Source organism: Alosa sapidissima, chromosome 12 (genome assembly GCF_018492685.1).
Source record: "Alosa sapidissima isolate fAloSap1 chromosome 12, fAloSap1.pri, whole genome shotgun sequence".
Lineage (NCBI taxonomy): Eukaryota > Metazoa > Chordata > Actinopteri > Clupeiformes > Clupeidae > Alosa > Alosa sapidissima.
This window is the reverse complement of record NC_055968.1, coordinates 14,846,975-14,873,299: the sequence shown is the minus strand read 5'-3', so window position 1 is coordinate 14,873,299 and position 26,325 is coordinate 14,846,975. Positions and strand designations below refer to the sequence as shown.

The 26,325-nt window shown below is 44.9% G+C and overlaps 2 protein-coding genes and 1 long non-coding RNA gene across 6 annotated transcripts; 2 read left to right on the top strand and 1 right to left on the bottom strand.

Moving 5' to 3' along the window:
• The first annotated feature begins 19 nt into the window (after positions 1 to 19).
• On the top strand, positions 20 to 6,580 carry aasdh (aminoadipate-semialdehyde dehydrogenase). Of its 4 annotated transcripts, XM_042111948.1 has the most exons (15): positions 20 to 430; positions 561 to 681; positions 834 to 1,138; positions 1,249 to 1,441; positions 1,608 to 1,843; positions 2,027 to 2,133; positions 2,476 to 2,648; positions 2,741 to 3,110; positions 3,226 to 3,344; positions 3,618 to 4,470; positions 4,808 to 4,971; positions 5,216 to 5,341; positions 5,509 to 5,640; positions 5,895 to 6,290; positions 6,502 to 6,580. In XM_042111948.1, exons 1-15 carry the CDS (start codon positions 195 to 197, stop codon positions 6,508 to 6,510), a joined length of 3,540 nt encoding a protein of 1,179 aa, XP_041967882.1. In that variant the 5' UTR covers positions 20 to 194; the 3' UTR covers positions 6,511 to 6,580. The 4 variants fall into 4 exon arrangements, with proteins under 4 accessions (XP_041967882.1, XP_041967881.1, XP_041967883.1 ...); XM_042111947.1 differs by having other exon boundaries at positions 5,895 to 6,580; XM_042111949.1 differs by having other exon boundaries at positions 277 to 422; positions 5,895 to 6,580.
• On the bottom strand, positions 6,471 to 16,574 carry cracd (capping protein inhibiting regulator of actin dynamics). Its single transcript, XM_042111956.1, has 9 exons — positions 16,536 to 16,574; positions 14,853 to 15,027; positions 14,046 to 14,178; positions 13,564 to 13,722; positions 12,996 to 13,193; positions 10,277 to 12,671; positions 9,833 to 10,029; positions 8,805 to 8,961; positions 6,471 to 8,532 (listed from the first exon to the last, which is right to left on the bottom strand). Exons 3-9 carry the CDS (start codon positions 14,085 to 14,087, stop codon positions 8,372 to 8,374), a joined length of 3,309 nt encoding a protein of 1,102 aa, XP_041967890.1. The 5' UTR covers positions 14,088 to 14,178; positions 14,853 to 15,027; positions 16,536 to 16,574; the 3' UTR covers positions 6,471 to 8,371.
• On the top strand, positions 8,213 to 25,739 carry LOC121724960. Its single transcript, XR_006035342.1, has 3 exons — positions 8,213 to 8,288; positions 15,184 to 15,202; positions 25,728 to 25,739. It is a non-coding gene; the product is annotated as an uncharacterized LOC121724960 (long non-coding RNA).
• The last annotated feature ends 586 nt before the right edge of the window (positions 25,740 to 26,325 follow it).

The window sequence follows — 26,325 nt, the reverse complement described above, 5'->3', positions numbered from 1 at the left end:
CGAGGTAGGCTGTGTCTTTGTAGGAAGCTGTCTCTGGTGTTGATTGCACATGATGGTTGTTGCTGTTAATTAACCGTAATTTCTCCTCTTTTCAGTGAATGTCAAGTCTGTCTTGACTCGTTTGCATCATATAAACGACGGGCTAAAATAAAAGCAAGACAAATGAGGTGATAGGTACACTGTGTTCCTAAAAAATGGAGTTAAAGACCCTACACGAGATGGTGCAGGAGGCTGCATCTGTTTACAGCAGCAGAACGGCTGTCACTTTTAACAGTGGCACGGAAATGGGGATGTCGAGGCTTACATATGAAGAGCTACTCTCGTCAAGCAACAAATTAACAAACCTGTTTCGATCCACCAGTTTACAAAACGAACATTTAATTGGACTATTTTGCTATCCGGATGTCAACCTTCCTCTTTGGGTACTGGGGTATGATGATGATGATACACTACTTTCTGTGATGCTTTAGTATAGCCTACAGGATCCCAATACAATAAATACAAATTCCCTGTTTACATAGTATTCATTAGCAGTGTGTGTTTGTTCTGTGTCTGAATAGTATTCTTCAGCTACCCTCAGCCTATTTGCCACTCAACCCCGAAGTGCCACCTGTACAGACAGTCAGAATCCTTGACCGATGTAAACTGACATACTGTGGCATTCAAAATGAACTCCTTCAGGTAAAGGCGTGTGTCTCGATCTGAAAATGAAAAACAGGATCACAAATAGTACTCTCATGAAGTCACACTGGGCACCCTGTTTTCAATAATGTAAGTGGCTGATGTAAGAAGCTATTAACTTGTGTCTTATTTGTCTATTTGAATGGATGTAGCAATTCCAAGCAGATTTCTCCACCCACCTCACGTTTGACATCTGTGCAGAGTGGCCAACACAGAATTTAACTTTAATCAGGATACACAGAAGGCCATCAACGGAGGCTCAAAACAATGAAACAAATGCAGAGAATAAAGTGCAGGGTCTGGAAGACCTCTCCAACAGTATAATCAAGACATCTGCTGTAATGACTGACTGCCAGAGGAAGCTAGCCTATGCTCTGCACACATCTGGCACAACAGGGCAGCCAAAGATTGTGAGAGTGCCCCACTGTTGTATAGTGTCCAACATCATGCATCTCAGGTCTGTATGATTCATAAGACATTTTTATCACTTCTGGTTGTTGTTGATATGAAGGCAGTGATGAAAGTATAATTTCTCAATTGTGACTGACATGCATCATTTCTCCACAGGACCCTTTTTGAGGTGACTGCTGACGATGTCATTTTCCTGGCCTCTCCTTTGACCTTCGACCCTTCCGTAGTGGAAATGTTCTTGGCCCTGACCTCTGGAGCTCAGCTGCTTATCGTACCCACAGTCATCAAGAGGATGCCCAGCCGTCTAGCCCAAGTCCTGTTCACACACCACCAGACAACAGTCTTACAAGTGAGTGCATCAAAGTCAACATACAGGATTATGTCCTTATGTCTACAGCTAAGATTAGTATTTAAAACTGTACATACTGTACAACTGACATTGAGGTCTTTGTTTAAGAGCTTAAACAATTGCCATGTTGACCTGCAATGGTGATGAGTGGCACCTCTCCTTGCAGGCCACACCCACTCTTCTTGGACGCTTTGGAAGACGTGTCTTACAGCAGAAAGTTCTGAGCTCTGGCTCCTCTCTGAGGGTTCTAGCCCTCGGGGGTGAAGCCTGCCCCTCGCCTGCCGTCCTGAGGAGCTGGAGGCAGGAGGGGAACCGCACGTGCATCTTTAACCTCTATGGTACCACAGAGGTGTCCTGCTGGGCAACCTACCATAGAGTCTCACAGACAGAATCTACCCACTCGTGAGTGTCATGCAGCCATTTTCTGTCTCAAAGAAACATTGAAATGTATTTCACAAGCACCTGCTCTGTTGTTAATGTGCTTGACTCATGTATTTATGCACAAACATGGAAAGGAAATTGTAGTTTTCCAGTGTCGATGCAATAGGCCAATCAATCAAAGTATACTGTGTGTTGTTCTGTTAGGATCACAGACTCTGTGCCTCTTGGTGAACCCTTAATGGATACTGTGATTGAGGTCAGAGATGATAATGGACAACTGGTCACTGAAGGGGAGGGGCAGGTGTTCATAGGTGAGAACTCGCTCCCAACTCTTGGGACCTTGATGATATTTGTTTACATGTTACCTCACCACAGCAATATGAATCAGAATAATCAGTGACTGATAATATAACTTAATCCTCTCTTCCTTAGGCAGAGTATACTTGCTATACCTCTTAAGATTATTTTTGTACACTGAGTGAGCTTCTTGTAAAGCTTGCTGCTCAGTTTTACACAAAACCCGTGTGGGTCTTATACTGCTTTGATATACAAATCCCATGTACCGGTATGTATGAGGTACATACAAACTGTGCAAATCGGTATGTAAACTGTACAAATACATTGTTTTTTAAGACTTACTCTTGACCACACAGGTGGGCAGGACAGAGTGTGTCTTCTGGATGATGAAGAGACCACTGCCCCAGGAACTATGCGTGCTACAGGGGATTGGGTATCAATACGAGATGCTCAGCTTTTCTACATTGGCAGGAAGGACAGTCTGGTCAAACGCCACGGGCAGCAGCTTCACCTTGATGCTGTGCAGCAGGTGGGAACTGTCTCAGTCTCCTAAAGAGGCCTCATGAAGGTAACAGAGAGTATGAAGAGATGTGCTTTTTTCTTTCTGTTTGTTCCGTGCAGGTGGTGGAGAGTTTGACTGAGGTGGAGGCCTGTGCTGTGAGCTTGTGCGAGGGAAGCAGACTAGTTGCCTTTATCGTGCCGTCTCCTTCACACACAGAGGCATTGTTCGCTTCCTCTAATGCTCACCATGGTGATCAGGTCCCATACCTCAGCAAACTCAATAGAGATGCTGTTTCCTCTACATCCATACACCTCCATGGAAGCCTTGTGGTGTCCTCCAATGATCGCCATGGCGAATCTGGTGGTGATGGTACCATCCCTTTAGCAGGCTTGGAGAGAAGCATCCAGCGCAGGTTGTCTGACCTTCTTCCCAGTCATGCCGTCCCAGACTCCCTGGTGCTCATCCCAAAATTGCCACTCACCCCACATGGTAAAGCAAGTTGCTCTCTTCTCCTAGAGATTTCAGTTGAAATAGCTGCTCATCTTAAGACATTGCTTCTGAATGTTGGTGACTGTGATAAATATAACTGTGTGTATCTTTGAAGGTAAAGTGGCCCTAGAGGAGCTGAAGATGATGTATGAGAGACACAGAGAGCACTTAGGAACCCACAAGAAGAGACTGTCTCCAGACACACTCAAGAAAAGAGTACAGATACTCTGGAAGGTAGAAAAGCTGATGTTGGGAGCTCTTCCTTTTATAGCAATATCTTATATGATTTTTACCACACTGGATTATGGTTATGGTATTTGGCAGATTCTTTAGTCCATTACATGCAGACACTAAATGCTACATATTAAGAAGCCTGCACATTTGAAATCAGATCTTATGATTAAATTCTCAATATGAAATTACTAGATAAGGTTTGAGATTTGGCAGGATTGGTGTTATTTTGGAATGTCCTAAGGGATTATCTGTGTTTTGTTGTTTACCCCTCAGGACACGCTTGGTCTGTCTGAAGATATGGTGGTGGAGGCGGAGGCCAACTTCCTGCTGAGTGGAGGAGATTCTCTCCAGGCTCTGCGCTTTTGTGACAGCATTTCCGTTGCCACGGGGATAAGCTCAGCAGGGCTACTGGAGGTTGTGCTGGATGGCTCTTACTTGGATATTCTAAACCATGTCACTATGGCAACATTCCCCAAAGAGCTTGATTTAGACACTCGGGTTACATCCAAGAGACAGCATAGCGATCCAGAAGCCCACTCTCCTATTCCTCCCAAGAGGCATATTGAAGATCCATCCATGACTGTGACATCAATTAGGCCTGTGGGAGTTGCTGTGGCCTTAGACACATGGATTGTGGGATATGTAGTCCGAAGAGCTGGAGAGGTTGTCAAGATTGGTCATTTACAAGCAGCTGAGAACAGAAGTACAAATGAGAGTGCAAAAAGAAATGAATGTGCAATACAACAGGTAAACTCAGAAACAGACCTTACCGTAACGGTTGAAGGAAATGAAAACCTGAAATCTCCTCATGCGTCAAGACCCCCAAACAACTCCGCAGACTCGCTCTCCAGGGCTGCTTCTGACATACAAGCAGGCACCAGCGTGGACACCCCTCGGCTCTCCCTGAGAGTGCGGTGGAGCTCAGACACAGGCAGGTGTGTGGACGCCTCTCCAGTCCTGATGGTGGAGTCTGTCTCTGGTGCGGCCACTGTGTTCATTGGCTCCCACTCCCACAGGATGCAGGCGTTGGATCTGGGCAGCGGAGAGCTCCGCTGGGAGCGGGTACTCGGGGACAGGCTGGAGTCCTCCGCCGCCGTCTCTGCCTGTGGGACTCTGATTGTGGTGGGTCAGTGTCTGTCCACAAATGACCATCTGACCATCTAGAAACAGAATAGATAGATAGATAGATAGATAGATAGATAGATAGATACTTTATTGATCCGTAGGGTAAATTCAAGGTCATAACTCAAGGAATATGATAAATGCATATCTGCTGAATGAATCCTGAAGTTTTAATACGCATGTTCGCACTTTTAAAGTATGATTAAGCTGTGGTCACATGATCGTCTATGGCTACAACCTCATTTGATTTCAACTGCAGTCAGACTGCAGTCTTTTCATTGTCTGTATTGCATTTCACCATGTTGTGTAGTGTCTGATCTTCTGTGTGTGCTTCTTCACAGGTTGCTATGATGGGCAGGTGTATTTCTTGCGTGTTGACTCAGGAGAGACATGGTGGACCTTTGAGACGAAGGATGCTGTGAAGAGCAGTCCCACTGTGGACCCTTTCAGTGGCCTGGTCTACGTGGGCTCACACGATGGCCATATGTACGCCCTAAACCCACAGGTGCTGCAGTAACGTTGTGCACGTCAATGTGAAAATTGTGTGTGTCAATTTGCATAAATGTCTGTGTGTGTTTAAAGATTGTGTCTGTGTATTTATGTGCAGGTATACTTTGTTGACCTTTACACTAAGGATTTTGGATCGCTCTTCTCTAAGATCTATGCTTTACACTCTATCATTTTCTGTGATGGTATGTATATTCAGGAAACTCATTTCTTTGTCTGTTGCTGCTGCGTGTTTGTTTCAGGAGAAGAGTTGTGTGTGGAAGCATCATTGTGGTGGGGGTGCTGTGTTCTCCTCTCCTTGTCTGCACCCCACTCTCAGGCTGCTGTATGCAGCCACATTACGAGGACACCTGCTGTGTATCAACTCTGTAAGTGTCCCCGAGTCTCTTTTCATGTCCCCCCCCCCACTCCCCTCTCTCTCTCTTTTGTGATTTATCTATTTTGTGATTTACTATGTGAGTCATAGCAACACATTTTAGAGAGTGCCCTGGTTTCACCCCTTGGCTGGAGAAATGACCCCTTTGTGTGGTTCCAGGCTTCTGGCGCCCCTGTGTGGACAAACTCAAGAGAAGTTCCCTTCTTTTCCTCCCCGTGCTCTTCCAGTAGTGGTGTCTTCATTGGTTCAGTGGACGGAAACATCTACGGTTTCAGCCATACCGGTGAAAAGGTAAGAGAACGCGAAAGATATTATATGTGTGTGTGTGAGCTATTATATTGTGTGTGTGTGTGAGCTATTATATTGTGTGTGTGTGTGTGAGCTATTATATTGTGTGTGTGTGTGCGTTTCTATGCACACTCTGCATCTGTGCACCCATGCATGTCTGTGAGCCCATGTCAGTGATGTGTTATTTTCTGTGTATGGTAATGCTACACTTCGTATTTAGCTAACTCTCTTTCCTAAAACCTCTGTCACCTAAACAGCTATGGCAGTTCACCACCGGTGGCCCAGTGTTCTCCTCACCCTGTGTTGTGTCAGCACCTCCGGCGTCCAATCAGAGGCTGGTGTGTGGGTCACATGACGGCTGTGTGTACAGCCTGAGCAGCACAGATGGCTCGCTGCTGTGGAAGTTCCAGACGGCGGGGAAGGTGTACTCCAGTCCCTTCGTCTTTCGCCGACCCCCAGAGAGACCACAGACCTTAGTGGCCGTCGCCTCGACAGATGGGATGGTCTGGGTCCTAAACGGAGAGGATGGGACAGTGTGTGCCTCTCTGTCTCTTCCTGGGGAGCTCTTCTCCTCCCCACTCGTATGGGAACAGACCCTTGTAATTGGGTGTCGCAATGACTATGTGTACTGCTTGGAGCTGACGCAGGAACCGGTAATGAGCTCTGCATAAAACTATTGAGCAATTCATTTCTGTTCAAGTGTTGACATGTTGATGATGGATTTATTTTTATAAGTAATAAATTATAGTTTTGTATATGTTTAAATGCTATAAATATTGTGTGCCATATAGTTAAGTGAACAAAGTGAGACCAAGTACTTCCTCTGACACAAATTTCAACATTATATTTTAATTTTCTCTACAGAATTCATAACATTTGCATCACTTAAGGAGACATCTCATCAGTAGCTCTAAGTGAAACAAAAAGTGCAATTATCAACAAACCAGTTTTTTTGTTGTCGTTTGTTCCATGATACATACAACACTGTTTACACTACACTATTGCACACAACCAAAGGGGGGAAAACAAAGGGACAAAGCAATTGCGCTTCTTGAGGATTATTCTTCAGAGCCAACTCTATACATACATACATACATACCTACATACATACAGAATGTTAAATTAGGTTGTGGAGGGGGATGAGAGAACAAGGTCCTGTTAACTCGTAGATTACTTCAAAGCAGTTTGATCAACCTTCATTGCCGTGCTCTCCAACACTCCCCCTGGGTGGGTGTCTGTGGGTGTATGAGTTAGTTTCTCTCATCGCTGGCTCATTGTGATAGCATGGTATGAGAGCAGCTAGCACACTCTACGACAGGGAGAACAGTGTGTGTATTACCACAAGCAGGCAGTCAGTTTTAACCCGATGGTGAGAAAGGGCCACGGTGATAGAAACACTGTGCAAGAAGTGGGTCGGTCCTCAAATGCTGTGATTCAGTGCATCGACATGGTCATGGTGCCAAGGAAACTTAATTGAGTGACAGATTCCCTTTTAAAGTTCTTGCATTAGTTAACAAGGTGACCAAGCATCATTATGGTGAATTTCACAAGGCTTCAATAACACTAGTCACAGTTGTTACGGACACAGTGAGAATCATACTTAGTAATGCTGTTAGATGTAAGTGTATTTTTTTCTGTTTGTTTCTTTCCTTCTGTTGATTCAACACATTTACAAAGGTGAAGGCCATGTAATAATGTTCATTTTAAAAAAACATACAAAACAGTAGCCGGCATTTATTTTCATGCACGTTGCACAGTTAGAGAATGATGCAAGAGGTTTTCACTACATGTGATATAGTTAGCCCTTAAAACACAGTTCCCAAAAGAATCCCCCATGATGTCATTATATTACGCTACATATTGGTAAACAGATGTAAAACTTTACAGAATGTGAACAAAGTCTGAAATATGTGAACATGCGTCATGTATTTACAAAATGAGAAGATATCCTTATTATTTGTGGTGAAGTCGCTGGGCTGTGATTGGCTATTGAAGCGTTAATGGGTATATGGTTGGCTCATCAGTGCTTGCGAGCAGCTGATTGGCTGCTGGATACTGATTATAGTTCTTTAACCATATCAATAAACTGTATGTACGTGTAAGTATGTCTATATACGATATCCTCTGTGGAAGAATGAAGAATAATTGTATGTAGCGTCCAGCAAAAGGAATCTCCTTTTAGTAAACATGCCCAGCAAATATCCACGTTTTTTACCCTGTATTCTACTCCTATCCATTTCTTCACTCTTTCAAATCTACTGAATCTGAATTCCAATTACTACAAAATGAACAACCGGCTAGATGCAATTATCGACAATACCTAAATTTTACGTCAAGAGTATGAACATACACTCGATAAGGCAAAAATTCACATGAACTCCAAAAGAAATTTTGATGGCACTTTCCAATGACACACTGGTGTTCTTGGTTAGCCGGGTTAACTGTAATAACTGGAATAATGCTGTAACAACAGCAGTGATATAACAGCTGTCATGATCTTCTGTGGACATTCGCCAGGTGGAATGTACCTCTGGAAAAACGTAGCTTGTGTCATTATTTGGCGAGCATGAAGGTGGCAAAAGTGACCTGAGGCCATCGTCCCAGGATCGCATGACGATGGGGCCTAAGTGAAGAGTGTGTGTGTGTGTAGAGTATGTGTGCATCATATGTGTGTTTTTGTTGTGTGGTGGTCTTATTTGCTTTGTGGCAGAGGTCAGAGTTCAAGTCTGGTGGGTCACTTGATGATCTGCGGGCAGTCGCTCCAGGCTTTGGCCTTGCGCTTGGCCAGGGCCAGCCAAGCAGGCTCAGTGGACACCTGCTGCGAGTCACCAGGGGGGAAGCGCTTTGAGACCTCCTTTACTGCCGGCGGGGACGGAGTTGAGTCTGTGATTTCAACTGGTATGCAAAAAAAAAAAAAAAAACACATACATACACACACACACACACACACACACCAAAATAAAAATTATTAGTAATGGCTTAAAGATACAGATTGAGCATCAGCTGTCGTTCTGAATTGAAACAAGAATAGAGTGTAGGCAAACCAGCAAAATGAGATGAGAGGAATGTGGCAGAATAAATCCATAGACAATTGCTCTGAAGCACTGAAGTATTGAACACTTAACAAAACAGAGTAACATTGAACTTTAAGCAAGTATGATTCCTACCAGTGACGGAGCTGGGCAAGGTGTTAGCTTTTTTCAGGTTTTCGCGGCGTTCAAACCGCCCGAGGAGACTATCAGGTCTCTTTCCCTCATCAGGGGTCTGTGGTTTAGGGGGCGTTGAATTTCCACTCCCCTTACCCTCTGTTGGACTGAGCACGCTCTGTGAGGAAGAGAAATAAAAGAACAACATAATGATACAGGGAAAGAGCCTTTATCCTTTATCTTTTAGATCTGTACAACACTGGGAAATATCTCAGAGAAAATGAAGTTGTTCAATGTATTATTAAACTCAGGATGAATGTATTATTAAATGATCAGGATTTAAAAACGCACTGCTGCAGGCAGGCTACACCAGGCACGTAAATGGTAAATGGACTGCATTTATATAGCGCTTTTTTCGACTCCTACGCTACGAGCACCCAAAGTGCTTTACTTTGTCATGCCTCACATTCACCCATTCACACACATTCACACACCGATGGTGGAGGCTGCTATGCAAGGCGCCAACCTGCTCATCGGGAGCACTGGGGTTAAGAGTCTTGCTCAAGGACACTTCGACAGGGTCAGGAGGAGTTAGGCTCAAACCAGCAACCTTCCAGTTACTAGACGACTCCTCTAGCTCCTGAGCCACTGCCGCCACACGTAAATGAAGCGTTTTATACACAGAGCGTAAAAATACTTTAAGAGTTTGGTTCAAAAAACATTAAAAAGTCATGTCATTTAATCAATAAAATTGCAGTTGTGTTGTTTTGATTGAGTAAAGATAAATCAAACAACAATACCCAACTACCAAAATAAAAAAAAATGATTTATGAAAATTCTTTAAAATGGAGGATATAGTGTTTTGAAACCAAACTCTTCAGTTTAAGAGGACTGGACTAATTTCTTTAGTGTTAGCTGATGATTGTTGCAGCATATATTCCGCGAATGGAGTGCTTCAGTTATGTACCTGGTGAAGCCTGCCTGTTTGTTTGTTTGCTTCTAAAATATGTGGATGCGTGTAGTGTGTAGTTTTCTTGTATGGGACATACGCTGTCTCTCTCTCGGGCCTGTTTTTCTGCCAGCTTGGCCTCCCGTAGGACTTTGCGTTCCTCTCTGGTCTGCTGCTGCTCCCTGAAGCCCTTCTGTTTCTGCAGGGCCAGGGTGATCCACAGAGGGCCGGCCTCCTTGTCCTTGTCCTGCACCTTGGAGCTGTCCAGAGAGTGTCTGCTCTGCAGGGACGGCTTCTCTACAGGGAGGAGAGGGTCACAAAACAAACATCATGATTGAAATGCACCACCTCAAAGTGCCTTGGTTATTGTCAAGTTTGTTCATCTCAGGCACATTTTCCTGTCACTGACACAACACAAACTGAATCATGTTATGAGCAACAAGAGAGTAACATATTGGCCTGAAGTGTGCCATTCAAGTTCCAAAGAAATTTCACCGTAATAATCTGTCCATATCTAAGTGGTTAAGACCATGGTTGGCCATACCTTTTCGGATAAGCTCTGCCTTCCTGTCAGTTTTCTCTCTCCATGGGATGCTGATGGAGGGAAAGAACGATTTCTTTTCTTTTGTTTCCTCTTCCCCGGGGCTGATCCTTGGTGAGAGGGATGAAGTTGATGCTTCATCGTCCTTTACGGAACCCCGTTCGTCATCGGAGAACATATGTGGTGATCCTTTCCGCTGTTCCCCTGTGTCCCCAGCAGGGGACATCCTGCCCAGTTTGGGGAGCGGGGAGTGTGGAGGGGTGGCCCCATCTGAGGGTTTGAGGACTGTGCCGGGTTTCTGATAAACAGGGGGTTTGGGGCTGAACCGCTCGCTATCGCTACACACCGACGACACTGGGGATCTGCTGGGTTTCATCTGAGAACCGACACTTGGTGACGTTGCAGACTTGAAAACAACATTCTCTCTGAGAGGGGACGCGGGGCTGGCTCGGTCAGAGAACACAGGGGAGACTGCCTCCGCGTCCATCGGGGTGAGGGGTCCGGGGACACCATCAAAACAGTCGCCTGCACTGTACCTCTTCTTCCTCTTCTCGGTGGATTGGTCGTTGTGGAAGCGGAGAGAGAAGTTGGTCCTTCTCAACTTGATCCCGAATGGAGATGGCCGCTCGTCACCTCCCAGCTCCCTCTGCTCACCCTCGTCTCTGGGGTCCAAGCTGGAGGTGTCAGAGTCAGTTTGATTCGGGAGTTCTGCATCAGGCGATTGGGGTACAGGGGATCCCTGGCTTGAACTGGGGACAAGGAAGGAAGGCAGGTCTTTGGCAAACATGCATTCCTCCGAGCTGTCTGAGATTCGGACACTTTTGGTACCCTTGGTTTGGGCCTTTGAAGAGGAGAAGGTGGGCGATGGGCCGGGCTGAGACGGTTCCGGAGACACAGACTCGGCCCTCCTGTCATCTCGCTCATCTGGATAAAGGATCTCGGAGTTCCTGTTGGAGTCTCCGAACTTCTTCCGTGCGGGGGTGATGGAGAACTTGGCGCTGGCGGACAGAGCCTTTCTGAGGTTGGGGTGGGGGAATGGCGATTCATCGGGGTCCTCGCTCGGGGGCCAGCCCTGGTCCTCCTTCCTGCTCTGCGTGGGCTCTGGATACTCCTCATATTTCCCCTCTTCCACGACTTTAAAGATCTTGGATCGGATACTTGCCCATTCTGCCAGCACAGCGGCGCTGGATTGATCTGATGGGGCAGAAGACAAATTGAGGGATTTCGTTTTCCCAGATTTACGATCCGGAGAGGTCTTGGTCTTTGTTGGTGCCCCCAAGGCCTTCTTGTCCTCACCCAAGCCCAGTAGTGACTTACAGGCAGTGTCCTTGATCTGGTCTAAATTGACGGCAGTCCCGCACAACTGGGCACCAGTGACAAGGATGGCTGTATGGGGCACGTATATTGAGGAGCGAGTCGGCGAGTCGGCACCTGCTGATGATGAAGTTTTAGCTCCCTCTCCTGTTTCAGAGGAGCCAGAGGCCTGCTGGGCTGTGCCTGGAGTCACCGGTGTCAGATTGACCTTCTGGAACAAAATCTGCTTCTCCCCGGAGGAGACTTTGAAGGTGAAGGGCTGTCGCTCCTCCATCTCTTTCCATCGCATCTCCTCGGCCTTCCTCTTCCACTCGATCTCTCCTCCCCCGAGGGCTTTCTCCCGTTCTTCCAGTTGTCTTTTCTTCTCTTTCTCTTCCTCCTCCTTCCTCCGCCTTTCCTCTTCTTCGGCCTGTTGTTTTCTCTCTGCCTCCATTTCCTCTTGTCGTCTTCGCTCTTTCTCGCGCAGTCGTTCCTGCTCCTCCTCTCTCCTTCGTTTCTCCTCTAGTTCGCGTAGTCTTCGTTTTTCAGCCTCCTCCCTTTCTTTCCTTGCCGCCTCCTCCGCTACTCTGATTCTCCTCTCCTCTTCCAGGCGTAGACGCTCAGCTTCCAGGCGCCTCCTTTCCTCCTCCTCCTCCTCCCTCTTCCTCACCTCCTCTCTCCTCTTTCGTTCTTCTTCTTCTCTCATCTTCCTCTCTTGCTCCTCTCTGAATCTGCGTTCCTTATCCTCCTGTCTCCTCTTCTCCTCCAGCTCTCTTCTCACCCTTTCCTCCTCCTCTCGTTTCCTCCTTTCTTCTTCTCTCTTCCGTCTCTCATCCTCCTCCTCCTCCTCTCTTTTCCTCTGTTCCTCTTCTACCCTGAGGCGTCTCTCCTGTGCCAGCCTCAGCTCCTCTGCCCTCTTCCTCTCTTCCTCTCTCAGTATTTCTTCTTCCTGCTCCCTCTTTCGCCTGAGTTCCAGCTGGTCTCGCTCATCGTCCTGGAGCTTCTGCTTCTTGGAGTGCTCTGGGGGCCCACTATGCTCCTCTACAGTTCCCTGTGCATCAGTTTCTTCCTGCAAGATGCCCGGAAGGTCAATTTCTTGAAGCTCCTGGAAGGAGATTTAAAAATGCAAAAATAGTCAGATTTCAAAATACACAACTCAGAATGCTGAATAAATTTCCACTGAATTGTAAGGGCCATTGGTACGTCTTGAGGTCAATATTTCTCTATATTGACTTCTGAAAAAAGACCCTTGCCACTGGCAACAAGTGTGTTGCTTCTGTTTCATATCTTTCATATCATTTATGTGGGTAGTTTACATGCAGTTTATATGAAATTGTCATAACAGAACTATAAAACACTGTTTCTATTAAATATACTATAAAAGTAAATTAATATATAAGTAGATTAAACCTCCCCTTTCCCTCTTTACCTGGGTGAACCTGCGGTGCTTTCTGGACACTCTCTGGTTTTTGGGCTTGACAGAGAGCTTGTGTTTTGCTGCTGCGTTGTCCAGGCGAGGACCGGACTGGGGGACGGCATCCAGATTGATTGATTCGATTGTGCCCTCTGGTGGAAGAACACGCTTGGAACGAGGTGACTTCACAGGCGTTGGATGGGCAGCAGCAGCCTGAGGAGGAGCAAGCAACAAAAATGCATGGTCATATTTGAGAGTACATACTCATAAGTAAGAATGCGTGGTCATAGTTAAGAGTACATACTCATAAGTAAGAATGTGTGGTCATAGTTAATAGTACATACTCATAAGTAAGAATGCGTAGTGATAGTTAAGAGTACATACTCATAAGTAAGAATGCGTGGTCATAGTTAAGAGTACATACCCATAAGGTAGAATGCGTGGTCATAGTTAATAGTACACTCATAAGTAAGAAAATTTGCTCATAGGTAAGATTACACCGTCATAGCAGAGTGCACTGTCATAGCTACTGCAAGCATCTCACAACCCAGCACACTGTGACATAACTATAACATACATATACCTGGGGTTCAACATCATCAGCAGGCTCAGTTTCCACCTGTGCCATCACCTTCAGGGGGCTTCTAGGGACCTCCTCTTCATCGGAACTGCCTTCATCACCCTCACTCTTTCTCACTGACGGAGGTTTCTGGCCAAACTTGATACTTTGCGCTATCTGCCTCTGTGTTCAATTGAAGAGATAATTCAAAGATCGAAAAGATAATTCAGTGATAGAAGATTGATGATTGAAACTTTACACTATACACTGTCCTCAAAGTATACTGTATAAACACACATTTTTGCAACTTCAAATTGTATACAATTTTCACGTTTTACAAATGTTTTCACGTTTTACAAAAATGTACAAATTAAAATCGTTTCATGATGAATTTCATGATTTACATACTGTATATTAGAATGTCAGTGTTCACATGCCTGTGGGTATTTGTGTATATGTGTATGTGAGCGAGTGTAAGTTCTCTAGGAGTTCTACATGTGACTCACCTGCAGGCTGCGGACCTTATCCGAGACATTCTCCTGAGACATGCTTTGCTCTGTGTTGGGCTTCTCAGACGAGTCCTCAGGGATGAAGATACTGTCATGTGACAACGCTCGAGACCCCAAGGGATTCGCTTCCCTGAAAACACACACACACACACACACACACACACACACAAACAGAGATACACACTTAGAGTCCCTTAACAGGAAATAACAGAAAACATGTAAACATACAGACACATACTTTTTGTCAGAGCACAAACAAATGTTCTCATCCATACATGTTCCCAGTATTCCAGTGTTATAATTTATGTATGTTATGTCACAAGCTGCCACAAGCTGATATCAGTATTCCCCCCTAAAAAAAGTGTTTCTGTAGTTTATGTCCATTTTATTTTTATTCATTGTAGTTTTTTAGTGGCTGTTAGGAAATGATTATAAACAAGCAGCTAATTGGCAGCAGTGATAAAATCTACAAAGTTCAACATTTCACCATTATGACTAACACTTCATTACTGGCACTGTCAATGGAATTTCATCAAGATATCGGGATTGTAAAATAGTAATTGCTGCTTTGGTGACGAATACTGAGCTCACAATATGTTTTCTATACACAGCAATTTACTGTAACTAAAACCAAAAGTTGATAGTACTTCCCGGAACACAGTAGCATATCTCTGCTCTGACAGTAGAAATGGTACATATGATCACATTGTACCTCACTGAATTGTATATGAATTGTCATAGTATATATGATACAGAAATCTTACATGTATTGCAGTTTTGACCAAAGAGTGAAGCTTGCCTTACCTCAGATGCTGGTTTGCTTCTTCATCATCTGAGACCACCCCATTGCATACGTCCCCCACTGAGTGACTGGGCTTGAGCTCAGCTTCGGCAAACCCCCGCTCAGAAGTGCCCTCCCTCTTCTTTTTCCTCCCAAAGAGACGTCGGAAAGGCTGGAATTTGCCCTGTCGTCTCCTCTCTACAAGTGCAGAGCAGATATAAGATATAGATATAAGCACCTCGGCAAGTTACTTATGATACAAGCCTAATAATGTAACACAATAATATGTGTGTGTGTGTGTGTGTGTGTGTGTGTGTGTGTGTGTGTGAGAGAGAGAGTAAGGGTGTGAGAGAGTGTGTGTGTGTGTGTGTGTGTGTTAGCTAGCACATTCACACTGAGAGGGGTGTGAATACGTGTTCATGTGTAACTGCATGGGTTTATCTCTACCACAGAGTGAGAGAGAGAGAGAGAGAGAGAGAGAGAGAGAGAGAGAGAGAGAGAGAGAGAGAGAGAGAGAGAGGGTGTGTAAGGGTGTTCAGTCAGGCAAATGCCAGAATAGGAGTTTTGCTACCACTTTGTTCTGAAGGACAGGCTAACTAGAGACTCAATTCATCACATCTGGATGAGAACAAAGAGACTTCCAAACAGTCTTCCGATGACAAACAAACAAAGGGAGGGAGGGATCGACCTCATAACCACTGGACGCCGCTTTACTAGCTGAGGAAGGCACTTCTACTCTCACTCAGTGGCTGGCCACGCCACAGACGTTACATAATTCTTGCTGACAGATGTCTGAATCAGTTTCTCACAGTCACTTTTCACAAACCATATCACCAAGATGGCCACTGGTCGTTTTAACGTGATAATCCACTCAAGAGATACATAATCTATGTCCTTTGCTCTCATTGACATTTGTAATGTGCTGCATACAAGGATCTGGTGAATCATTCAATAAACGTCACTTGTGAAAACCTGAGCATATCCTTGCAACGGCTGTATTCTAATTCAATTCAAAGCAACTCTGACCACCACAAAGTGTGTGTGAGTGTGTGTGTGTGTAGGGGGGTATTCAAATAGATAAAAATCTTTACAAGGAGTATAATCAAATAGATAAGATGTTGTATCAAATAGATAAGATACAACATCATTCAAAATGTGATAGGTCCTTTGATCTGACCATGAGAACAAGCAAGACAGACAGGTAAGAAGTATGCACTGCCATTACCACCCGAATCTTTGTTATTCACTATGAATCCCACAACCAGTGAGTGGCACTAAACAGTGTTTTCATATGGCAGGTGATTTAAACAAGAGGAGAGATGGACGATGTCATGCAGAATACCCACAACTCCAGTAAGAAGCATTTGAACTAAAAATCTGCCTTAAGTGATCCCGCAGTGATGCCTAAGACTAATCCCTAGACCTAAGAACTAGCAGTTTGTTTCCTCTGGCTCAGCACAAAGTTCTGTGTTAATCCCTTGATTAGTTTGAAGATTTAGGATTGCAACAAAAAATGCTCTAGTCTAGTGTGAATCCCCAGGACTGCAACAAGGAGATAAAGTTAAAGGTTTCACTAATTCCAATGACGTCAACAGACTAACCTGATTGATCAGTAAGTAATTCCAACAGGAAAAACATGAACAACAACTGGCTATAGCTATACCTCAAATGTAAAATGATTAGTGTGAAATATTTGCAATGCCTACCTGTCAAAATAAGTGCCTCTGTAAGAAAGATGGCTATGATCTGGCACAGACTGAATGTGAATTATACTTTCCCACATTATGTTCAATGACAGATAAGAAAAGGACCTTTGGCTTTATGTTTTATTTCCGCATGAGGCTGTGGACGTTTTATGGGCAAGTATTACAGTCACTTACAAGAGAAAAAATACTCATGCCAAAAGCGATCATGTGCTTTCGAGGACAAATTTGTTTAAAATTTGCATGCTTGATGCATGCTTCTAATAACAAAAAAAAAAGCTCACTCAAAGAGATTTCCTCCTTTCACATATCCCATCACGTTAATGAGTCTGGGAATGATTGTGTCCCTGTAGTATCTCAACTGCTTTAAACTGAACTTCCAATTACTGGTCCTCTAAGAGTTATGCAACAAGGATAGCATAAAATCCATGGCCGTACAGGAGAAATGATTATGGGTTTTTTCTCTACCAGCCGCAACCTAAAACCATGTGGACCATATATACTGCCCTTGTGTGAACTTTGCACCAATGGCCCAATCTTAACAATAGGGTATCATCATTTCAGATCACCAACAACCCAAAATTGTACTGCTATCCATTTCCCTCAGTTCAATCCAGCTACAGTAGCTTTACACAGCCCTAAGTCCCTGTCTCATCTTACAGACTTCAAACCTCTCGCTGCAGTGTGTATTGGTGGGATTTATGTAAGCCAGCATGCAATAAAACGCTTCTGTATTAATGACTGTGCCACTCTGGTGAGTTGATGGAGTAAAGAGTGCTGCTGAAGCCACGTGATGTGCATTCTCACACACTCACACACACAGACGCACGCATCCACACACACGTACACACACACACAGAGACACACGCATACGTGCGCATACGTGCACACACAAACACCCACAGAGACACACGCATACGTGTGCATACGCGCACACACAAACACACACACAGACACACACAAACATACACACAGAGAGATAGACAGAGAGACAGAGAGAGACAAAGAGAGAGAGAGAGAGAGAGAGAGTCCAGTAAGAACCAGTGGGAGGGCCCTGGTGATGTGTCTGAGGTTACAGGGCCACACTACACCGGCCAGTGAAGACAAACGCTCTCCGCACTCTGAGCACCAGAGGTATCTCTTACCAGACTAAAAGTAGGAACGCGTGTGGAGTTTCACCCACAGAGTGTCACATGGCCCATTGTGGGAAACTATAAAAGGGGGCAAAAAGGGGGCGCGCCTTTTTTCTTCTGTGTGTGCGTGTGTGTGTGTGTGTGTGTTCAACAAAGACTGTGTTTATGTCTCCTCTTGCACTTCTTTGATAGAAAATATTAAATACATTTCATATGCAAAAGCTTCATGAATTCCCATCATTTCTATATTTCTACATGAGGATGCTCGTGTTGGGGCCTGATCAGAATTTGTGAAATGCTGTATTCAAATTAGAATAATTACACTCTTCTTTGTCCAGATGTTTAATGATGATGATGATGTGACACATGGTGCACATAAACAGCAGTAGAGTAGGCCATACACCAGAAAAACGCATTTCTCACCTTGCGCAATATCACTCTCACAATGCTGATGAGAAAGCCTGTCTATAATTTAAGAGCTTGCCTATCGTAAATGCTTCAGAAATGTTCAGACACAGGGGGGCATTCATAATGACACGCCGTCACAAGGAGCCACATTACAGATTCCAGCAGCATAAAAGTTCTTTATGGCCTCACCTAACAATTCATCAACCCCAATTATTAGAGCTACTCCAAGCCCAGAATGGATCGCACAGTATTGCCCTTGGTGGGGATTTCTCACTTGACTAATAGCATTTCCCTCCCATAATTCATCATTCCTCAGAACCTGGACCATTTGGACATTTTCCAGTGTTTGTACCCTAACACACACACACACACACACACACACACACACACACACACACCACCTCTCTTGCTCTCTCTCTCTCTCTGTACTTCAAGACTGCCGTTATGGTGCAGTGTTCTTGCTCTCTGTCGCAGTCTGTCCATCCATGTCACAGCCTGTTCCCTGCTTGTGCTCTGTTATGCTGACCCACAATCCACTGCCACAGGCGAGCTCAGCCAGTCAAGCATGTAAGCGCAAAAGACACGGCTCTGCCGAGACCCCACACACACAAACTCACACTGCCTCCTCCTCATTTCGTGTGTGACCTGCTCGTCACCAAACCAACCAAACACGCTCACACAATACACACACAAGCCCCCCACCCAAACCCCTAAAACATCAGTCTCTCTTTTTTACCCTGCACTCCACTCCTCCTCATGCTAAACTCACACTGTCAGCACCCTTAACTCAGCACACAAATCACAGACATGCCAATCCCTCTCTCTCTCTCTCTCTCTCTCACACACACATACACACACGCACAAATACACACACCCCACCCCACCTCCACACAAACTCACTCACATGCACTAACCAGCCAGCTCTCAGTCGCCCAGAAAATATGGAGCTGCTGTTACAACAATGATGAAACGTGGCCAATCAATCTCTGGCCTACTGTCAGCACCAAATAACATCCTGCTCTAAACACTGACCCACATGTGAGGTGCCCGTGGGCACATTACAGTTGTAGAGTGGGGGCACTCTCCAGGAACAATAACAGAGAGTGGCATTGACCGCCCACACACCCAACACAGCATGTTTGGACACAACACACACACACACACACACAAAAAGAACGACTACACTGTCCCACTTTCATAAGCCTCCAGATTCTAGTTGTAATACCCTAAGTGAACCTTGAACTGAGTGATGTCACCTAAGGGTAGCTGAGGTCATTGCTGCCTGCCAATCACACACATGAAAGGGCAGCCACTCTCAGACTCTGCCCTATCACAACACACTCTGATTATACAGGCTAGAGATATACTATTTAACATGCAATGACTGAAATGCAGTCTGAGTGTACTCTGGCTGCTCAGAAATTGTTGGCTATTATCCTTTTGGCTTCAAACAATTCATTGTGGATCCACAAGAGAGACACTAGAGAACATTTCCCTACCCTGGGACTTGAAAAATGAATTCTTGGAAAACATTCTCTGGCTTATTACAGTCGTATTTACTTGGCATTATCATTCCTGTAAAGAAGTAAACAACACAAAGGGTTATATTTTTAGAAAAAGATTTGAGGCTGAAGGTGAAAAACCCACACCCCACACACACACTAACAAAAACACACACATGCAAACACAGTGAAAGCCTTTACACAGCACACGTTTTACCAATGGGTGTTTGTGTAGGATATCCGATCACAACCCATTGCCTCCACACCATGCAGCATCTTAAAGAAACAGCACCAACAACAGAACAGACACAGTGGCGTCTTCCAAAGGAATGCTGTGGTCTTGCTGTTGTGTCATCAAAAGTGGTGCCGTCTCTTTAAGGGGAGGCCCAAAAGGCTTCTCTCTTCTGTTTACCTGGGCCATCGGATATGGTTACATCTAAACGCGCCTCGTGCTTAGTTTCCTTGGCGTCCGTCGCCATAGTAATGGCAATCTTTGTCTGTGGTAGAAGTTGGGAAAAAATGAGGCGTGAGCAGGGATGTTCTCCACAGTGATGCATAAATGTGTGTGTGTGTGTGTGTATGTGTGAGTATGACCAAGACTGGCAGGTTTTGGCACCGATGATCTCACTCCTTGATGCCAGTAAAGGGTTTGTGATTGGATTTGATTTGATCGGGGAGAGAGAGAGAGAGAGAGAGATGACTCCTGAAAGGACTGAGCAGGAGCACTGGGGAGAGGAGATGAGATGGGAGGAGAGGAGAGGGGAGGAGAGGACAGGAGTGGAGAGGGGGGAAGGGAGGATAGGAGAAGAGAGGAGGAGAGAAAGGAGAAAGGAGGAGAGGACAGTAGAGGAGACGATAAGAGAGGAGAGGGGAGGAGAGGAGATCAGAGTGCAGGGGAAACGTGAGCTGACATGAAAGGGGGCATTTCTGAGTACACTCAGAAGGCTGCAGTGCAGATGGCACACCTCTGTGGACTCTCTTCTCTCTTTCTATCTACCTTTTTGTCTCTTTCTTTCAGTAACCCTCTCTTTATATTCCCTCTCATCCTTCTCTTTCATTCTCACTCTCATTGTACTATATGTAATCCCCTTTCTGCCTCTCTCTCTCTCCATCAGCCATTTTCTATAGGATATCCAGATGTTCCCTTCAAACCTCTTTTAAGATCATTCCTGATTTCTGTCTTCTCTTGCCCTCTCTTCATATGTCCCTTACATCCCTTTCTTTTCCTTTGCCCTTCATTGTCCTCACATGGACAACCTCTGTCCATTCAGGACTGGATGCTGTTGGTCTTGGGAGCTGGTTGATTGCAGGCTGGCTGACCCTGTGAGGCTGGTGTGGATAAACTGCACTGCAACGTGTGTGTGCCTGGGTGGGCATGTGGTTGTGTGCATGTTCTTTCCATCTTACAGTGCAAGGGGAATTGGGATACAGAAAGATAGTGAGACAAGACATTAGGAGAGGGGAAGAGAGAGAGAGAGAGAGAGAGAGAGCTAGAGAAGAAAGGGACAGAAGGAAAAAGAGGTGCATAACATCAGAGGGAGCCCCCCGTGCCTTCTCCTCCATTAGCCCTGCATTAGATTATAGACGTCTGCCTGAGTCAGCAATACTGCAAGTGATGGCTGCTTCATACAGCACCCAGAGGCACTGCTGCTCTCATACCCACACCCAGCCTTCCTCTAACACTCCACACACTCACCAAAACACAACACACACACATAAACACACACACAGGCTCCGCACGACACCCCACACAATCTGCATTCTCCCAGCACTGCCCATGTCATTCCCTTTCACTGTCCTATAACCATCATCATCTTCTTTGTCATCGTCATGCACGGCTCTCTCTCTGTCTCTCTCTCATCTGTGACTCTCATCCCACAGACCCGACTTCTTCCACTTCAGGCAGGGGACCAGGGGTTTATGTTTACTGCACAAGCTCATCACTCACCATAATGCAGGCCTAACACACTTTCATCATCTGATCCATCAGGGGATCAGCTCCATATGGCCTGGATAACCAGCAGCACATTTCTGCAGCAAATTTGATTGTTTAGAGAAGCCTCACAAGGTGTATACAGAGCGGGAGGAATATTGGTAGCCATCAAAATGGAAATAAAGTACATTCTAAAAGCAGAGCTGCTGAGACAGTATTGTTTTTTAAATGTGTGACTGTGACAGAGGCATCAATTGTTGTGTGTCTATTTTGGAACTTAAGTCCTGTTTTGCTGTCTGCTTCAGCCAGACAGCATCTGACAGCTGCACACTCTTCTGTTCGTCTGAGCTCTGGGTTGTCTGTGGGGACAGTGGAATCAGTGTTTTTCTGTGTGTGTGTGTGTGTGTGTGTGAGAGAGAGAGAGAGAGAGAGAGAGAGAATGTGTTTGTTGGCTTTTATTTTCATGAACAAATAAGTCACCCACTGCATATGCATTTGTGTGTTTTGGTCTGTATGTATCTACATGTGGGTTTTCCATATGTTTCAGTATATAGCATTTGAGTATGGAGAGTATGTGTCTGTGTGTGTGTGTGGCTGCAGTACACTGAATGAAGCCCTTAGCTGAGCTGCAGATGGGATGGGCAAAGCACAGGGTGAGCAATGTGCTCTGTTCTGACAGCCAGAAAGAGAGAGACGCCTTTAGGATGGGGGTGAGGTGAGGGGGGGGGGGGGGCAGCTGCAGACAGCATCCCAGTAAGTGCTCTCCACACCGGGCAGGAATGCAGCAACAGCAGCAGCCCTTCGCAAAACGGCATCGACTGGAGCAACCATTCCTTTCACAAAACGCAGGGGTATACTGCAGTGCTGCTCAGGCTCCTGGCACGACTCAGCATTGCAAAAAAAAAAGGGGGGGGGGGGGGAGAACCAACAACAACAGAAAACCTGATGTCGCCACCACTATAACGCAAGGGGCAAAAGCGTAGCGTAGCAAAGCATAGTGGCCGGCCACACCACCGCACTGATGCAGCAGCATCAGAAGGTTAGCAGCAGCAGGGACTGAATCTTCACCCCCGAGTGGAGCCACTTGTGATGACATAATCACAGTGCTTGTGCTCCAATGCACAACAGCACAACAATGGACCGTGAACAGTCGGATGGCTTGACATTTGGCTGTGTGAAGAGGAAGAATGGTCATTAACTCTGAGGGACGGCTCTATACCTCAGTCACTCAGCGCAGTACTAGAACAGTGTTGCATCAGTGTGCCAACGCTCAATGGCATGTCTCAAATGTCTTGCAACGTCGTGGTTAGTCAGCATGGATCATTAGCTACTTGTATGAGACTGTGGGTTAGTGGCTGTTGCTCGGCAGTGGAGCTAATTGTTTGGTGCCGGCTGCACTGGCTTAATTGCTGATTAAGGCACAATAGCACAGCTAGGGTGACCAGAGCACAAGGACTTAAGAGGGGGAACAGTGCAATGCAAATGGATGAATACAATATGCCATCCGTTGCACAAGTACCTTAAAAATAGGCCTTCATCAAACTTTCTAGAAGGATAGCCATAAACCAGCCATAGCCATAGTGGTATATCTACCCTTTCCAATAAGGTGCATGGTCACTAAGAGGAAGACTTTCAGTGCAGGTATCCTCATGACCTTTTCAAACCATTGACATAAAGTGATCCTGGCACTCATAATATTGACCTTGTTCAATCTGAACTGATATGCCTTTTGTAGCCCCGGAATGTACCCAAATGCTAGAGTACTCGGCACACTGTTATCTCGGCAGATACCTTTTTGAGCACTGGAACTATTTACCAGACCTTGATAAGGCTATAGGCCTATTTTTGGTCTCTTTGTTTGTATGAACAGGCTAAGATGTGTTTTGCCTCAGATTTGTAAAACCTTAGTAGTCACACCTAATATATAATGTCCCTCTTACTTACCAATAGTAGTCTTGTCACCCTGTGAAATGATAGAAAAGTAAAAACAAACAAACAAACCAAAAAAAAAAAAGCTTAGCGTCCTAACCTAAGATATAGCAAAGCTGTGTGCTAGCATTGCATAGCATCACCTGTGCTAAATGAATATGACTTGGCTGATGAACTGCCACAGTTAATCACATTAGCAGGATGGATTAAGTCACTGTAACTGGCATAATCCTGTATTTATTTGTGTGGCAAAGTGACAGCTTACTACCGGCGGCATTGGCTAAAAGCGTGCCAGCACACAGTGACTTAGCTTAGCCTAAATGGGTAGTACACATACACTTATCATACCCTTTACCTAATTCAGCTGCACAGCTCGACAAAGCTGCACACCACTGCAGTAAAACCTTAGGAAACATTGACTTGCTCTTCTGCACCTTGTGCTTTCTGTCTGTTCTTGTTTTGCTATATTTGTTTTCACGAGTCCCGATGCTGGTCCTCAGGTCAGTGGCTTTGGAGAAATACAAGACACAAAAAAAAATGACACAAAGTATCTCAACAGATTATCTTATGGTTATCTCGAGACTGCAAAACAGGGCCAAACGTTTTCATTGAGTCAGAAGAAGTGAGCTGCAGACTTGGATGAAGGATGGATGGAAATGTCGTTCTAAGTGCTGATCGAGGGTCAGGTTCCACTTCAAGCAATATGAGGAGAGTCCACACTTTGCCCTTAATCAGCATTTAGACAATCCTACCGAAAGCGCACAACAGTTCATCTAAGGTGTACAGATGAAGACTGTACGTACTTGCATGAGTAGTAAACCTATTGTGTCACTGAGGTGGGATGAGCGAGGTTTTTTTATCATTTACTGCCTCCCTAAAACCTCCCAGGAAAGGCAAAGTACACATCACTGAAAATGCCAGGATGTCAATATGCTGGCCAATGGCCGCATGCAGGCAAATGCAAATGTCATCCGGATGTATTATATGACAACAACACACACACACACACCTTACCCCAGTCCTAATACACAAAGTAGACCTGCATAACACAGCAACTGTACTGTTCTGCACTAGCATCTATGAGGCTTTCCGTTATGGCAGTCACACACAGCGCCCATCACGGGTGAGAATGAATGACGGTACAGAGCAGGCAGTGATGAAAGAAACAGCGTGAACGTGAGAGGTCAGGAGAGGGGGGGGGGGGGGGGGGGGGGTGTAGGTAGGGGGTTGGAGGAGAACCAGCTAATGTGATCAGGGTTACATTTTCCACAAGATCCCGTGCACCCAGCATCACTGAAACCATATCAACATCATGTCCTCTGTCACACTCATAAAATGCAAAGAATGCACATTTTCTGCTAAAATAGTCAGCATTGACAGGTACATGACTCCTAGTTTGATTATATGAATATGTATAGTTTAATAAACAGTGGTTACTTATGAAGATACTTTTGAAGACGATTGAGAAATGTTGAATCTATACATCTGTTCTGTACTGTGTGAGAATGCAAGCTTACCTTGTTGTAGTTTTGATCCAGAGTATAGAAGTGTGCGTGCCGTGTTTGTATTTGTGTTTAACGGTATGCTCGACTGTGCGTGGGGCTGTTCAACTTGCCTGCTGTTACTGTGGAACTGGGGCATTACCTGGAGTCAGGTATCACATTGCGCAGATGCAGTGCGAGCTAGAGTGTGTGTGTGTGTGTTTGCGTGAGTGTGTGTGAACGCTCATCCAGTCTGACTTTCGTGTATGGTCATACTACAAATGTATGCACTATTGTGTGTTATGCAGTTTTTTTTATAACTATTGTACACTTTGCATATTTGCTGTAACAGCTTTTATTGCACCTCGTTTTGTATATACAAACTTTATCTCCATACACTCTCCACTGGTCTTTGTATGTGTATGTGTTTTACAGTACATATTATCAAGAAACATCATTATAGGTAGCTACTCGCTCCATTATTGTTGGTTTATCTTCATGCAAAGCCATCAAAAATCCATGATGACATTTGGTTAATAATTGATATAGTTTTGGCTGAGTGTATCATATTTGAGCATGCGTTCCCATGCATAATGTTAAGATTGCTATATATAGAGATATGTATGCAGTCTGTCAGAATATATCAATGTGTATATCCTTGCAAGTGAGTTTGGCATTGCATGTGGCCATGGACATAAATAAAAAAAAGACTATGCAGGGAAGAATGTGTCAACTATGCAGTCTGTTAGATGTTATGAATGTGTGTGTGAGTGTCTGAATGAGTGTGTGCGTGTTTGCATGAGAGAGAGAGAGTGTGTGTGTGTGTGTGACTGGGTAGACACAAAGTGAGAGAGTGAGAGAGAGAGGAAGAGAAAACGGTCTTGGTGAGGTAGTATGGACACTTATATAGCAGTGTTTGTTACTGCTAACAAAGATACACTTTGTTGGACAGCCAGCTAAGCAGTGCAGGGGAGAACAGTGCACCATTGATCAATTCCAAGTCCCTAACATGCACAAAGAGAATCATTGTTGATTAACTGTAAGTGTGTGTATGAGCGTCTTTCATATTGCCGTCCATAACTAGATAGCAGAAGTATAATTAAAATAATTTCCATATAGTTAGTGTCAAAAGTTATTAATGGATCCTTTAAGCCCTATATTATAAGTATCAACTATTACAAATGCAATATTTATCATCAAATATATTAATCATACTTCAGTTGTGACCTAAAGAACTTATTGGCAAAGATTGCTAGAAAGATGGCTAGTGCCACTTCTGTAACCTGGCAACTACTGTTACACACATCTCTCACATTATGCTAAGTAGTCAACACAGAGTAAACTGTGAAAAAGTGAGCAGTTAGGGCCTGCTACTAACGACTAACTTACAGCACTGATGAAAAGCTC